Source organism: Netta rufina (genome assembly GCF_964035555.1).
Source record: "Netta rufina genome assembly, chromosome: 1".
NCBI lineage: Eukaryota > Metazoa > Chordata > Aves > Anseriformes > Anatidae > Netta > Netta rufina.
The window spans coordinates 22,257,972-22,275,490 of NC_140123.1; the positions used below are offsets into that span (position 1 = coordinate 22,257,972).

The 17,519-nt window shown below is 39.1% G+C and overlaps 1 protein-coding gene across 1 annotated transcript in view; it reads right to left on the bottom strand.

Moving 5' to 3' along the window:
* FLT1 (fms related receptor tyrosine kinase 1) overlaps positions 1–17,519 on the bottom strand; it is a 108,228-nt gene that overhangs the window by 76,089 nt on the left and 14,620 nt on the right. The window contains exons 3-6 of the mRNA XM_084283641.1: positions 17,099–17,319; positions 7,928–8,052; positions 1,472–1,634; positions 1,248–1,384 (exon numbers count right to left, since the gene is read on the bottom strand). Coding sequence (XP_084139767.1) covers positions 1,248–1,384; positions 1,472–1,634; positions 7,928–8,052; positions 17,099–17,319 — 646 coding nt within the window. The remainder of the gene's footprint in view (positions 1–1,247; positions 1,385–1,471; positions 1,635–7,927; positions 8,053–17,098; positions 17,320–17,519) is intronic.

Sequence of the window (17,519 nt, forward strand, 5' to 3'; positions counted from 1 at the left end):
TAAAAGTCCTTGGACTGTCAGCACATGAAGGGCACATGAAGGGCAGCACATAATTCGGTGCCTTGGTTCTGAGTCCATAGGCAGCAGATGTATAGACGATGAGGGCATTAACATCAAAAGGGGAGAATTCTGGAAAGGCTATAGACGGAAAAGTGACTAGATTTGGCAAAGGAGTAGCAGGGTGGAACTGAAGATAATGTGAGCCTGAGGAGTTATTTCCTGCAACTCCCCCTCAGCCTTTGGCCTCAAAGTTTATTTAACCCAGGACATTGTTGTTGTCTTACAAACACTGAGCACCCTTCAGTTACCGTCCAAATAAAACCCAAGCAGAATTTCACAAGTTTGGTGCTTAGCTAGGGCTTGGTAATGTAACAGTGACCAAATGTAAGATATTTGGGGCGTTTCTTGTTGCTAGGTTGTTTACTTCTGCAATGAAAAAATGCCAAGGAAAATGGCTACAGTATGCAAAAAACAATTGCATTAATCTTCCTTATATAATGTAATCATAATTTCAGCTTGTGATTAGACACAATGAGTGACATAATAAATGATCTTGACTTGAATCACCAGCATAAATCAAACTGACATGAAAGGAATGGGAGTTGTAAACCTTAAGCTAATGTCAAATTTCTTATCAGCTTTACACGGGCTCCCTGGCAGTTATTTTGTAAGTGACAAATATTTATGAGGATGCTCCCAATGTTGGGGGAGGAGAAGCACATTCAAGATCATTCCTGTAGTTGTCAAAACAAGCGGATTGTTCATGTGACACTTAACAAATGAGATTTTGGCTAGCTAAATCAAAATATTTTTTCTAAACATGCTTGAGTCGGGTGCCTGACTGTCTGCCAGTCTTTTAAATGAATGTGTTAAGAAAGAAAACCTCTATGAAAACTTTTTTGTCACGAGAGAGCCCCTGCCTGGGACAGGGTGATAAATTTCTATCATTTCCCCAGGTCAAAAAGAAGCTCCCAGGGATGAAACGTTTCTAGCGCTCGCTTGTGGTTATGCAATATAGCAGAGTGCATTGTGTAAACTTGTTTACCTATTCAATTAAGCACCATAAGAAAAAACAAAACAAAACAAAAAAAAAACAACCACACTTAAAAGCCATGTCAGCAAGGTTCACAATGATGAAATGAGAAACATAGCAAACATTTTGAGGAAGAATTCCTCCCAGGATGCTAGATGTAATACGATCTATGGGAACCCTCACCCGATTTCCTCCTTTCATTCCCAGCACTCACCTGTCCGGGGTAAGTCCACGTCATCTGCACACGGGTGTTCCAGGCTGCCGTGACGGTGCAGTTCATTGCCAGGCTGTCACCCTTCAGCAACTTGACGAGGCGAGGGGTGCTCAACTGAACATCAAAAATTGTATTGGCTGCATGTCATAAAGGGAAGGAAAAGTGAGTAACATCACCAGGGCAGATGGCTTTGCAAAAGACAGGGAGTATAGAAGGCTACTTACTTTCTCGGTGCGTTAGGTACTTCGTGCTATACTTATGCCCAGCAATGGTTGTCTCACAGCTCAGGAGCCCTATGAATCTGTAGGTTGCCTTGGGTATTCTGAAGCCTTTTGTGCTGTCCCAGATGATTGTCTTGCCATCAGGAATTAGGGCTTCTCCAGGAATCTGGAAGTGGCAAACACACATCATAAAAACAACTTATCCTCATGCCACACTCTAATCAAAACAGCCTCATAAAAACAAGTGGGAAAAGAAAAAAAAAAAAACTTGAAAAAATGCCAATCAAAATAGAAAGGATGACATTTAATTATGCAGATTTTTCAAGTCACGTTTTCATCACAAAATAGAGGAAAAACCTGGGTGAAGAATGTGAATGTTTTATTTGTTTCCAAGATTTCATTATTTATAACAGGATGTAATTTATGACACAATAGATTGACACTATCATTAGCCTCAGTACTTGGGCTGCTATTCTGTTGGCTCCCAGTTGGCAGCTAAAGTGCTCGTTTTGGAGAACCTTTGCAATTAAGTGTGCCGGTGTTACCACAGAGATACAAATACACATTTTTCAATGGAGGTGACAAATGGACTTGATATGCTGTCATTTGGTGGCTTTAACAAATTTCTGCCAGGATTCAATCTGATGCTTCTCATGTTTATTTTGTCTAAAGGACTAGACTTACAAAAAAAAAAAAAAAAAAAAAAAAAAAAAGTGAAGCACATGGATGCTTATTCCAGAGCCGACAGATCACAGAGCACAGGTCTCTAAGTCATTACATACAACATAAAGCACAAATTTTAAATCCGCAAGGCTACCGTGGGCACTTTCATTGAGAACTACAGATCATACTGAATGAGGAAAGTCATATTGACTACAGATTTTGAAAGGATGCCTTGAAACAAAGTATGCCAAATTTCCAGAGGAAAAGAATTCATCGCATTTTAAAAAAAATAGCACTTCTAGGTCCCTCAGAAGTTGAGGACCCAATAAGTAATTAGTGTAAAACCATCAGATGTTTTATAAAATTATGACCTGAAATTATTTTTTTTTTTTTCAGACAAAAATTTTGCCAAGTGGGATCAAGTGTCCACTTTTTCAGCAGAACAAGTGATACTTTATGTTAGCATCCTTTGAGTTTTAAGCCCCATTTTATAAGATTAAAAAAACAAAACAAAAACAAAACAAAAACAGAAACAAAACAACAACAACAACAACAAAAAACAACACTGAAAAGGCAAAGCATGACAAAAGCACTGAGGCCCAGGAACACCTCTTTTATTTCACATCAATTCTCTGGTTGTTATGCAGCTTTATTGATGGAATAAATGCCACCATTTGGATAACACACAGATCAACCATCATTACAAAGTCTGGTAGTGACTACTTTAATAAATCCCACTATTATTTTGAAAATTATATAAATATTTTTAAGACACCATATAGCAGAGCTTGAGTGAATCAGTGCCCTAAGCAAAGAGCATTTCTATACACTTCCATCCCTGGGTCCACCTAAATATCTTCCAGACCATCACCTCTCTCCATGTTCCCAGACCCACTGCATCCCTTTTATCTCCTCCTTCCCCTTTATTTGAGCAGAAGGCTGGTGTACTGGCCAGCCCTCTCTCTTCCTACAGCCAAAGCCACTGCAGGCAGCTGCCAGTGGCAGGGGGAGGCACAGCTGCCTGGCACCTTCCTGCATGGTTCAGCATCTCTGAAGCACGGCACCCTCCATGCTGCCTACTCAGCGCACGCCACGAGCTGCCCTTGGGATCACCTCCTCTCATCTCACACCATTTCCTCCGACAGAAACGCATGGTGAATCAAATGGACAACAATTACAGCCAGCGTGAAAGTGCTGCAGTAGAATTCCTCATCTTTACAACAGCCGATAAGATTTTATAATAAACATGCAAAGCACAAGCAAAGCCCACTATGTTATAGTGTGCTGGCTACCATTCAACGATGTCTTGGACTCTAAGAGCTTTGTTGCCATTCCTGTGTCTAAATAAAAAAAAATATCCAAGCTTTGGCTTAACTAGTTCATAGTTATGCTTTCAAGAGCTTCAGCTGGATTTATCCTCTGCTGCTTTGTTAGAAACCAAACTGCTTCACAGCATACTCCTCTATAGGTTTTCATATAAACCAGGAAAAAAGAGTTGAGTCAGAACCTCAGAGCCTAAACTGATGTTACCCAGGGAATAAATTAACTCCACATTAATAAGTTAATTGATGGATTACTGAATTTGTATTAGTCTTGCTTCAGGAAAGTAAAAGTAGCCAGAATACCCAGAAAGTGTCTGGATCTTAGAAATAAAGTGCTTATAAATATGGTCTCAATTTGCAACATAGAAAGCTGTGAGTTGTGCAGCAGGCTCACCTGCCCTGGAGGCAGACCCTTACCTGCACAGTTTACTCTCCTTAATCCCAAAACCAGATAGAAGTACACTTATGGCTTTGAGAATAAAAAGTTGCCTAAGTAAAAGTGCAAACTGACACATTTCAGTTGCTGTAAGGAGAATTTTAGAAAACTGAAGTCCATAGACTAGCAAAAGACCCCTATGGCACAGCTGTTCTCTGGATAAGATACTAAAGATATCAAGATACTAAAACCAAGATATTGCCACAAGTCCATTTCAGGAGGTAGAAATGCCAGGATTTTGTCTCAGGGCAAAGGCTGGATGCTCACCCTCATGCCTCTTCATAGCTCAACCCTTCCCCCTTATGTCTACTTCTTACCCAGCTCTCCTCCATGCTGCTCTCTTCTGCCACCCCACTGTTTCATATGTCCTATTTCCCGCTCTTGCAGAAATATTTAGGGCTTTATTCTACCCGAAGCAGAGACACCAGCTTGTAGGCCACCACCTAGTGATATGGCATCATCACTGTCATGATTATTGCATGGATGGTACAAGACAAGAATCCCAGAACCACACAGTAACTGAGGTTGAAAGAGACCTCTGGAGGTCACCTGGTCCACCCCAATGACAAGACAAGGACAAGTAGCTCAAGGCCTTGTCAAAGAACTTGGGCATTTGGTCATCATAGGCAGAAGCAGAAAATCCATGAAGCAACTTCGTGCTGGAACAGCACCGTCTCCACTGAAGCAGCAGGGGATAAAATCAGCTGAAATAATAGGTTACAGATGGGTACCAGCAGATAGTGAGAGGTGTTCAGAGAAGCAGTTCATTGTAATGGCTGCAGTAAACTGGAATTTACTGTCTACATACTTATCTGCATAAGCCAAGGCACTGTACAGTCTTGACCTTTGTCTCTTTGAAACCTTCTTTGTTTCAAACTAGACTTCAGTTTCTCTTGGCACAGCCTGTGCCTCCTTCTTTGCTCAGCACTGGCCACTGAACCTTTTTGGTTCCAAGTGGTATTAACATAGTACTACCACAAGGTTTGGGGTATATATATATATATGGTCAAGAGTACATAGTCATGTTTTGGTTCCCCACATCTCCAAAGACAGATTGTATTAGAAAGAGCCAGATGAAAGTATAGCAAAAAACATACATTAGGCACTGGAATATTAGGCCCTGGCACAGGCTGCCCAGAGAAGCTGTGGCTGCCCCATCCCTGGAGGTGCTCAAGGCCAGGCTGGATGGGGCTTTGGGCAACTTGGCCTGGTGGGAGGTGTCCCTGCCCATGGCAGGGGGGTGGGACTGGGTGAGTTTTAAGGTCCCTTCCAACCCAAACCATCCTGCGATTCTGTGATTCTGTAATTAGTCTTGAACGCTTGCTTTTTTTTTTTTTTTCTTCATGTTTCCCCTTCCACCAGTGTGGGAAGGAGGAATTGGCATTATTAAGAATCAGATTGCCCAAATATCTGGCTCTCAGCATCCTTGGGGTTCCTTTTTTATAAAGGGTGTTGCTGATTTTATGACAGAAATTCCAAAAGGGGAGTGAATAGAGGGATCAAATCATTGTACCAAAGGAAGACATTTTCTCTTTTTAGTAAGACAAGAGCAAAGGAAGAAGCAATGGAAGTGCATTCCTTAGTTGCAACAAATTTTATCATATTTTAGGGATCTTGAATGAGGCTGCCAGAATCATATTGGTAGGGATGATGGTTTCAAAGATTCTGGATATCTTTCTATTAAATATAGCAAAATAATTAATTGATTTTACAGGTCATCATATGGTGAGGAATAGAAAGGGCCACCAGCTGTTGCAGATATAGATTGTAATAGGACCTGAAGGCTGGATTTAAAATAGGAATGAAAAGTTTCATTCTCTTTTCTTTCCTGACTTTTAAGACTTTTTAGATGTTGCATATGATTACCATGCTATACCATACAATTTGTAGAGATGTTCAGCCTGGAAGTTAGAACAGCACAGTATCTCAAAAGGGTCAAGCAATGTAAAGATGCAGTTTTAGTAATAAAACCATGTGTAATATTGAAAACAAATAATAAAACTTTCCCATACTGGTCCACAACTGCTAAGAACTAGCGTTTCACAAGAACAAAATGCTGGAGGCAGTATTCATGTGACTTTACCAATGAGTTCTTTCAGAAGAGAGATATTACAAAATATATTCCATATTCTAATGGCTCTAATGCTCAGTCTTTCTTTCCAGCTCCAGGGGATTGCATTATGGGGACACTGACTTCTTCCTTTATTGCTAAATGGAAAACACAGAATAGCTTTTGCCAGCTCTACAGGAGCAGTATGCCTGCAGCTGGGAAATGCATTTAACACATCCCTTAATTACTATGAGAGCAAAAACTTGATGGAATCTTCATACATGGGTGTCACAGATGATAAATAAAGTAAGATATGATGTAATGCATTGTAGCTTACATACTTCAGGAAATTCTGGGATGAATTAGGGAACACATTTCTTTTTCCTGGAATGCAAAACATGTAAGCAACCAATCCTTTCTTTCAAGACTTGGCTCCACCTCCTCTTTCTCCTTCCCAGACTACTACATCTGGTTTTGATGGTGTAAAGATGCATCATACACTGCAACCCCAAGCTAAAAGCAAGCCGACAGTGAGAAAAGACAGTAGGTATGCCTCAATCTCCTCCAAATAAAGTTTGCTTTTATATTATTTCATAAGAGAGAATGCTGATGGGAATTTTCTCAGTTAGGAATTTAATATGTTGAGATTTCCGATGCAACACTACAATGTCCAGATAAGTTCTCGCTTTACATCCTGCACCTTATAGAAAGCCAAGCCTCATTTACTTTTGATTCTATAGCCACAGAATCTTGTGCATCATCCATGCACATCTCTGATACAGTTCTTGCTAGAAAATTGTGTGTGTTTTTGCGTATATAACTGAAGATACATTTCTTAGGTCAGATTACTTTCCTTTCTCTGTATTTAGCTTGCTTCCATGTGGTTTAGCAGCTGGAAACTGAGGTATAATCAGTATCAATTTTAGGAAAGCACAATGTTAACAAAGGCTGGGTAAAATTTTTAAACCTCCATGTCAAGTTCAAACACAGCACCAAATCTATGGCTGGTGTAAACCTCTGTAGTCAAAGTATGGTCAAAGACTTGTATTGATCTGGATAAGCATTGCAAAATGGTATTGTTTGGCAATTGCATGCTATTCTATAGAAATGAAAAAAAAAAAGAAAACAAAAAAGGAAAAAGAAAAGAAAAATCTCTTCCTTATATCAAGGCTGAATATTTATGTTACTATGCACAGATTTCTGTTTGTTTCTGTTAGAAACAAAACATCACTGGCACCTCTGCCTAATTTTTAAGCCAAACAAAGCAACTTTAAAAAAGAGGCACCTCTCTGTCTTGGCACAAGGTACTTTACTACATATATGAAGATCAGTTAGCTCTCCAAGTAACTCTCAAGCAACTTATAAAAGAAATGAAAACATGAAAAATGTTCCCCAAACATGAAAAATATCTAGATTTTCTGTAACTGCTCACGCCATCTCAAACTCTGCACATGTTGCCCTACAAAGAGAAGCCATCCCTTGTCTGATAAGTACATTTGTATGTAAAAGTAGATAGCAAAGTTGCTGGAGTGGGAGGGGGGAGAGGAGGTGAATGGCAAAGTCTTGAAGAAATGCCTTGTGCAGCCTCAGCACATCTCCAGGCTATTCCAGAGGACAGGGAGAGAGGAAAGGGGAGGAAGGGCAGGGGAAGAAGTGGGAGGAAATCTCATCTCCTAACAAGAAATTCCCTCCTGGGTTTCAGAAACCTTTCTCTTGAGAAGTTAAACTTTAATAAAGATGAAACTTTAATGAAATGGTATATAAAGCTTAAGTTTCTTCAGAAAATTTCCATCCAGTGTAAGACATCAAGCTTCCAAGGTTGAAATATTTCTAAACACGCTGACACCTAGGAACCTCATTTAAAAACAACTAAATGGTTTAAATGTTCCAAAATCACCACAATAACTGTAAATAAAACCAAGCAAAACCAAAAAAAGCCGAATCCATAGCAGCAATAACACCTTCAGAGTATTCTCAGATAGCAGTACCTTTTTTAAAGTGACAGCAATGTTTGGTGCTGTGACCCTGCATGGAATGATCATCTCTCTTCCCACAGTCATGTGTATTATTTTAGGTATATCACTGTTCATCTCTACAAATGGATTGCCTGTATCTGCAAGAAAAGAAAAAGAAAAGGTTAATTTCTGAAATTTTGCAGGAGTATATGGAAATTGTAATGATGCATACAGCTTAACTGATCAAGCCTATTTATAATGAAAGCTAGACATCGTCCTCAAATTATTCCTTTGTTTACTTTTATCTAAACAACTTCAGTAGAATACCAAAAGTAGGAGCTCAATACCTCCTTTAAAATCCAGGGCAGTTCAAGTACCTTTTTCTCATTACAGCATCATCTCTACTGCTGGTACGTCTATTTTTATTTTCAGGGCATTTCAGGAGAAGTAGTTATGGGATGTGAGCTGAAATTCTCTTATCAGGAAACCCTTGCACAAGACATGTTCCTGCTTTCAACAAGGAAATCGATGGGAAAAAAAATACATGTTGACTTCACTAGGAGGACTCTACTACGATTATTCAACCATATTTTCAACCACATTCTCTCAGAAAAGGGACTAGCAAGAGTTAACTATTCTTCTCCTTCCTACTATCACAATACCTATATGTCTCTTTTGTAAGTGACAAGGTAAATGAAAATGCCAGGAAAACATTCATTCTGTTCAACTCAATAACTAAAGCTTGGCAGAGTAATTTACCGTCCCTTGAACAATCTCTTTAACAAAGGGCATTGTCATAAATAGCTTGCGCTGGGAACAAGGAACATTGCTGCTGCTATTGTTTGAACCAGTTAACAAAGAGGGGCTCAAGCCACTGACTCTGGCTCCAAATCTTCTTTGCAGGTGTTGAGATCTGGAGGTTTGGTTTGACTCACAGTTCAGATAGACTACCTCCAAATTCACATAAGGTCTGGCTTTTAACTCTTGAAAAAGTGGAACATTTAGATCTCAATTCCATGCTTATCTACAGCTCCAATGTTTTTTCAGGCAAATCCTATTATTTTCACTGAGTCAAAAATCTTACAAGTAACAATGGAAATCTTTCTTGGAAAATAAAGAAGTAAAGCTAGCAAAAATTGACCCTTTACAAAACCTTAAATTGTAATGTTTTGCTAAAGTTCTGGTCCCAGAATTCTGCACATTGACCTATGTTCACTCAAGTGGTTCTTTAAATACATTGCTTTTGTTTCTCCTTCAGAAGTATGATCTGCACTTCCCAGTGACATAAAACTGGTCTGCCCTTAAGATCTTCTTTTTTATTATATGCAAAAATATTTTTGTTTGAGACGTAAAACAGGAAGAGAAGCAAATTCCACCTTGATTTATACTGTGGAGAATCATAAGGACAAATATCTTAAATATACAAAAATGTACTGAAATTTTTTCCCTAAGAGACTTAATGAATTTGTTATACAAATTTTCTGAAATGAAAGATTATCACAACGTTTTACTTAATAATAGGTTTTAAATGTCCACCAAGATCACAAAAGGAACTTATGAGTAATAGAGGATGCGCATGTAATAAAAAATACCCTAAGGACTTGTTAGGCTAACATTTCCTTTGCAATATGATTCAAGGAAAGACCAAGAATGAACCTGTTTGTAGCATGGTGAAAAGAACCTTTTTTGTTTTTCAGGGGCTGCAGCCGTGGAAGAGGTGACCTGCCCCTTAACATCACCAGACAAATGGATTTACAACTCCCTGAAGACTTGTTCGTCTTTGTCACAAAATTAAGAGCTCCTGCCCAAAACCAGCAAGCTTTGCAAAGTAGTTTCCTGTATCATAATCTCCAGATCATTACAAGTGCGAGGAAGAGCTGCTCTGGAGATTACCGGTGCTGTCTGCAGACAGAGTGTCACCACTGACTGATGCCAACATCGAGGCCACGGGGGCTGTGCAGCTCAGACCTTGCAGGATTCCTGTCCATCCAAAGGCAGGGACAGGAAACAAGCACAAAATACCACACTTAGGCTTTTTTTTTTTTTTTTTTCCTTCTTCTTCAATGGAAATTAACATTTGCGCCTGGAGAAGTCAATGAAGCGCTGCATTAAAAGTCGACAAAATGCCCCAGCTTCTCTTGGTAGGCTTCAAATCTCAGCGACAGCCTTCCTTGCTATGTTCCCTGCTGTGGCATGCCAAGGCATCAGGACACCAAGGGCTGACTCTGTGCCCCCACGATTCGCGTGCAGAGCTCCCATTGACATCACCGGGGACTTCCGCCACGGACCGGAGGGCAATCGATGGCCCCAAGTGCTCCAAATGTCTTCCTGCTTTTGATTAAAAGGAATACGCATCATGTTTCCTAGCACAGTTTTGTTTTTATAATGAGTGTGGAGGCTTTTCCTGATTCCCTTTGATTTTATTCTCCTTCTGCCTTAATGGCTCTAAGGAGATATTTTCGGTGCTTTGAGACCAGGATCTGTGCAAGCTGAACCCAGAGCAACACCAGGGTATGCCAATGAAGTGAAATCCTTCTGCCCCTCAAATAACAACACTGCTTGCTTCTTTTTTCTTCTTTCCCGCCCATCATAGCCACTGGCAGTGGCTGCTGCTATATTTCCTCCCAGTTCCTTCCTGAGGGGAGGTAAATGCCAACCTTCCTTGACCAGCTGGCTGGGAGCACATCTTGGATGACCTAACCTCCCACACCAGCAGTCTCCGAGCCAGCTTCAGACACATTTGCGTTCAGAAAGCTCTACCCATAAAAGGAACATGGTGCGTTGACCAGTCTTGAAGACCACATCCAAGTCACACATTCAGCTTCATTAGGATTGGGAATACAAGATCTAAGTGAGCTGACCTTCCTTTTTGAGGTTTTGTTCGTTTATTTGTTTTGCTTTAGAGTTGCTTGCAAGGGTAAGGAGGTGAAAGAGGGATTGCCAAAATGTTTGCATATGCCAAAGGTTGCTTTAAAAGTCACTTCGGAATATTTTTAAGTGTGCCTGGAATTAATGACTGTGTTCTGGTTTGACTGTGTTCCTTACAATATCTCTCACTTACAATCAACATGAAACCACAAAGAGCAGTCAAGAAATCAGAAAATCCGAAGGTCACTTGCTATATTGTTAAAGAACGTAAATAGCAGTTTTTTATTAAGCTGGTTGGCAGCCAGATACAAACTTGATAAGAGACTTAACACAAGCCATATTATGTCTGGTATCAGTAACCTGTCTAGGCTATTTATGGGTTTTGCACAAACAACTAAATTAGCCAACACTGAAATGTCAGATTCAGAAAAGATGGGGAGCCTCGTGCTTTTTTTCTTCATGCTTCAGCTACTGTTCTTGCCTTTTTTTTTTTTTTTTTTTTTTAATAACTTGAGCTATGTAAGTCAGAGTACTTACACATCTGCAGGAAGAAACATATCTGCAGGGAAGTGTGAGCTTCTTGAAATCTCTGCAAATTTGTCCTATAAAGCTCTTCCAAAATATCTATACTTACACCCAGCTCGTCATTAATTTATATATATATATATATATATATATATATATATATATATATATATATATTTTTTTTTTTTTTCAGGCTAAAAGAGCCAAAACAACCTTTTCCCCCCATGCACATGCACTAAAGTGCAGACATGAACTTTGCTAAACCTAATGGGCCAATTGCCAAATTCCCCTTCCCTTTCCAGGGATTCACCCTGACTAATTGCAGTTATGCTGGCTAAATTAATAGGCTTATTCAAAAATTACTCAAGGAGAGCTTTGCATACTGAGAGTGGATCTCACCTCACACATCTAAAACACATTCATCCTTCTCTGAGTTATGTGGCCAAACTATTAGTGTAGGCACTGGAGAGCAGTGGGTCTCTGGCATGAGATTCATCTGACCTGTTTTAGACTTCTCTTTGATGGTAAGACGAATCATGCCCTAGGAAAAGCACATATTCAACCTGCTCACATGTAGATGTCTATGTAAAAAAGTCCCATTTTGTATGCATGGAAGCACAACACCTTTATACAACAAGGGCTTTTCCACTCTTGCCTCTTCTTAGCCTGTGAAATAATAATACTCTTTGAATACAAATGATTTCTAAATCTTGAAGGAAAAGAAGAGCTATAAATTAATAATACAGAAGCCAGGGGAAAAAAAATAAAAAGGAGCAGAATATTTTTTAACTGGAGCACATCCAGAGACAAAGCATTGCTAGCATAATTGTACAATGATTTCTAGGCAGGGTTTGTTTGTTTTCCTTTGAGGCTAGTTATACTATGCTATCATCGACGTAGGTCCACCACACGTTTAAAAAGTGGTTAAAGCTCTTAAGAAAAAATACTTTAACCAGGAAGTTCACAGTGCAGTAATTACTGTGTTCAGTAAGTTATCTCTAGAAAGGCTAACAGTCATTAGAAACACTTTTTTTGGCTGTATCCCTTCTTCAGGATGGGTCATCTTGGAAATGTATTTCCATTACAGTGGCAGCTATAAGGCTTGGTGAGGAAACAGGACCTCAGAGAGCTGAGTGTGCAGCCTTTGATGTTGCCAAAGCTTCCATGCATACTCTGCTCAACACAGTGAAGTGCGATGTGAAGTCCATGTACACACAATGACACTACTCAAAAGTACAGCAATTATAGGTGATTTACGTCAGCAACTCTTAGAGGGCTCTGTTTTTTAACAGGAACCTCATTAGACAATAAAAATGTGTCCACATACTTGATACAGCTGTAACATAGTTTAATTCCAACTAGTTTCCTTTTCATAATAGAAGTGCTATCATACCAATGACTTTGTGAGTGTAAGCCAAAAAAGCACTGCTCATAGGTTAAAACTGTGCTAAAAGCAAAGACAGAGATTTAAAAGGCACAAGAGAAAGAGTTTCCTAGGCTTTGTCAGGTTCATCTGTTGGTACATCACATCTGAAGAAGAAGAAAATCTCCTTTACCATTAGCTTTCAGCATATTTTGTCTTCCTACTGTTTTAATCAGATTTCTTTTGACTTTGAAGCTTCTTAGATCTTAGAGACCCTTTCAGGTAACTCTTTTAATGCCCTCCCTATTCTGCAACATAGTACCTTTGATGTTTCAGGAGTCAGTTTATTCAAGCTAGACATTAAACCCATGTCAGTTCTGGGGCTGATACAGCTAGCTGTCAACAACTGGACCTCCCAAGGAGACATCATACTTCTAGCACTTGCAGGATACAACTCCAGAGTTTGAAAGTGCACTTGAATCCCCGGATGTTTTGGCATTTCAAAAGCTTACATTTTGAAACATTCAGTGATGCTAAAGCCCTTCATTTTGGACTGTCATTTTGGAGAAATGACATTTGGAGACATTTTCGTTTTGGAGAAAAAAAGGTACTTTTTCTCTCTGTTAAGTATAGAAAGAGAACAGACAACTGACTTAGCACAGAGGTCTGTTTTTAAACCAGAATGTTTTAAATGGTGCTCATTTGAAGTACCAGTAAATGCATCACTTTGTAACAAAAAGTGTGTGGTCAGAAGATATGCACCATGGGAGTGTGAGGAGAGACAAGGAGCAGAAGAACTGCAGCTAAGCAATGGGCTAATACCTTACATCAAGTACAACTTCACTTGGAGAAAAATTCTCTGCTGCAGAAGAACTAAAACATTGTTCTTGTATAATAGTAGCTGAAAGCTATCTTCATCACAGGAAATAGCAACGTTTAAACTTGAATCAAAGTTTGTTTAAATTCCCAAAAAATCTAAGCTTGTTATATTAATGTAATTGAACTTATTGGCTTTTTTCTATTGTACCATGGGAACAGGTGATCAAAGGCAAAGGAAGAAAGAGATGAGAGTAGAGAATGAAGAGGACTGCACATTCTTGAAGAAAGAAAATGAATGAGCTCCAGCAACTGGAAAAGGGTGTCTTGGAGCTACCGGAACAAAGGCAGACAGAAAGAAAAGCCTTAGGACTGTCCCTGGGGAAGTCTGTGTAGGTTTCAAAATACCCTGCTGATAATCTGGTGTTTCTTAAATGTCTTTATTCCATAATGATCTCTCTCCAAGCAGAAAATTCCCCATGTCTTACTCCAATGTATGCAGTCACTATTCATTACAAATCTGTCCATTTAACTTCCAGGCTGCAATTGTGTAACAAAACAGTTCTGGGTCTGTGACAGTGGAGAAATTGGCAAAGAGGCATATGCTTCATCTCAGATTTTTCCCATGGCTCATGGTGGAAGTCAGGACATCAGTTTTCTTACAGCAAAGTCCAAGGCTCTTGAGAGAATTCATTTCCCTCGCTTGATGTCTCAATTCCTGAGCTGTGTGTGGTCAAGAGTTGCTGCAGCACACTCTGCACACTCACTCCCCTGTGCAACTCAGTAGTGACCTCTCCAGCTGAAAGAAGGGTGGTGTCAGGACTAGCTCCTGAAAGAAAAGTCACCAGCCTGAAAGTTCTTGATCACCCAAACTCCACACTTCAGAAATGCTTTAAGTCATCCATAGGACCTTGGGATTTGCAGGCCCCTTCTCATCATCTTGCATCTTATTTTTGTCTGTAGAAGCTCACCTTCTAAATGCATGCTGTTATTTCTAAACCAAAGGACTTACTGGGTTTATTATTTCTTTATTTAATTAATTAATTTTATCCAGTTCATTTTCAGTATCACTCTAATTACGGAAATGAATATCATTTTTGAAACAATAAGTGATGACTTCCTGTACAAACAATATCAACTTTCCTGATTTGGATTCTGTGTTTGTAAATAGCAACTATTTGTTCTCATCTGCAGCATACTAAGACATGGGAAACAGGCACCTTGGTGATCCACATGGAGCTAATATGGGAAATGGACTGACACAACGTCCTGCCACAGGAAACAATACATAACTAGGAGGGACTCAAATTTTACAAATGTTTATTTCCTAAGCACCCAACAAATCCCTTTAAGATAAAACTAAACTCAAGAAAGTTAGTCTTGACAGAGCATTTTCTTATCCCCTTTTCACCCTGCTCAAACCTGGTAATCAAGTTTCCTGTGTTCACAGAAACATTGATCTATATTAAGAGATTGCTTATGTATTTTCTTTCTGATGTTAGTGCTACACAGATCAGAAAGGATGAGTTTCAGTATTCTGAATCTTTTTTCTTTCCAATCTACTCCACATTTCTTCCTGAAGTTGTAAAGTTTTGAAGGACCAATACACTTTTCTTCATCTTGGGACAGAGTGACAATTTGAACTGTCATTACATGAGCAGCTACATCACAGCCTCCCTTGTCATCATAAATAGTCTAACATAAGACTAGATTGCCAAATTTGTATGTGTACTTAGTAAGACACAATCAACATTAAGTGTTAAGAAATTGGCTTTCAATAAAAATGATTGTCAAATTGTGAAAATTAAGATTCTGAAGATGTCTAAGCTTGATACGGGATTATCCCTTTTTGGCAAGTAAGGTAGGATGAAAAACACAGTCTAAGCCTATTTCAACACCAACACTTATTACATTTAGTAACTGTCCTCAAAAAATCAACATAACTAAGGCAGTCAGGCACTTCACCTTATCTTTAACTGATTTGGGGGAAGGTAGGGGTTGACCAAAAACTGTTCTATAATGACTTGTTTCTCTTCTGACGCGTGAATTGGTCAGATCAGCCGATTCACATATATCTGATTACGGCTATCTTTCAGGTGCAAAGAAGCCACACACAGCTCAGGAAGCAGTGAATAGTTAGGAGGACGAGTTGTGTCTTCCATTTGTAATAATTTGGGATCCAGAAAAATTAACACTTCAAACAGAAAGGAGACCAAGGGAACATGAAGGAATCTCATATGATATATCCTAAAGTAGGTTTAGCAAAGAGGTCAAGGTCACTATCATCCTTGCTCTTCTCATGTGGCGAACAGAGAGGACTGTGGGTAGATCTCAGCTAAAGATGTGGTCCAAGATGATAGTTTCAAGAATGTCCCAGGATGGGAAACTCAAAAAAAAGTCATCCAAGCACATTGTATTTTTTCCTAGGCAGTGGTAAATGTTGATTGCTAAATTAATAACCTTCTACTTTCCTCACATTTCCTTGGATGCACCTGTAGTTGGATATCCAGAGGATTACAGGTAAATAATTGGGTGAGGAAAATACTCTGTGGCATATTCCAGATGAAGCAAAGCTGGATGAACAGCATAAATTGTTCAATAATCCTCAGTAAGGCAACACAAATTATGGGGAGAGCTATCTTATTTTCTGTCACCACAGTGAAAGGTCCACTTCATTCTGTTTTTCCATAGCACCAGTCCCACTCTTTGTGTCACAGAATGAAAACAAAGGCTAATTCACCCTGATGAGAACTCGTTAGAAGCACCAGACACATCATTTGGAAAAGTTCCAGTCGCACATTCTCTCTAACACAGGCTTCAAAAATCTGTGAATCCTGATACCTCACAGTAACCTATTAACTTTCTGCTGTAAAAATCAAGAAAAGCTATAATACAAGATTGAATGAAAAACCTAAAGGGTTTATAATTTCTTCCTTTATTATTGTTTCTATTGAGCTGTTTTGAGAAGAATCTGATTGATATCCTGGAAGAAAACAGGATCAGAAAGTAATTTCTGTTATAGCCTAACTGACCTAATTCCAGCATTTCCCATATATTGCACAATACTTGTTTGCTGAACACTATTTTGTATTTGGTTTGAATCCAATTATTCTAGATTTTTACAATTGGTGTAACATGAACTGCAGAGTACTTTTATGAATGTGACTTGCATGCAAATATTAATTTTCTACAGCACAAGAAAATTCAGTGATGTAGCAAGACAACTTTGGTGTCCGTCAGCTGTCTAGAAATGTGCAGTCTTACATGGACAGGTTAAAGTGGACATTGCACCAGAAAAATGGGTTTCATCAGTCATCACTGGATTAAGTTATGATTTCTATAATACTTATTCCATAAACTCACTTCTAGTCTACTTCCATGTGGAGTTTGAGTTACTCCAGGGGACTGGTTGGTCTTTTTTTTTTTTTTTGTAACAGAGAAAACAGTAGCATTTGCATCTGGAAGCTCTGAGAAAGCAGGTTTTATGCATAAATTGGCAAATTATCACGACATTTTCCAAGGATGAAAATATCATTCAAAACCCTGTATCTAACCACGGCTGATGTTCATTTTTATCCATTTTGCTGTACTGAAATTAAAGTACCAAGAAGTGTTAAAAAACACAATCTTACCATTAATAAATACGTAGATTGTAGATTCCTTCTTCTTTTTCGCTGCACTCGTTGGGTATTTGCAGCTATAGTTTCCAGTGTCACTTGCTTGAGTTCTGCTCAAGGTCAGGCTGCTGCAGGACAGCTTCCCATTCCTTCCACAGGCATACTTAATTACTTTCAGCCTTTTGCTGTCCTTACTTAGAGTTTCAGGCAAAGACCATGAATGAACCATTTCCCCCCTGCAAATACAGATAAGGAAGCAGAAACAATTATGTTGGGCTGCAATTATATAGCTCCAGTTCCCAAGCTTTCTTTTTTATTATATCAGGCTATTTCTGGGGCTCTCTTTTATCTTGTTTTCCAAAAACAACAACAGAAACAACAAAGAACTATTAAACAATTGCCATTGAAGTTCACTCCCCACCTTTCCCCACAACAT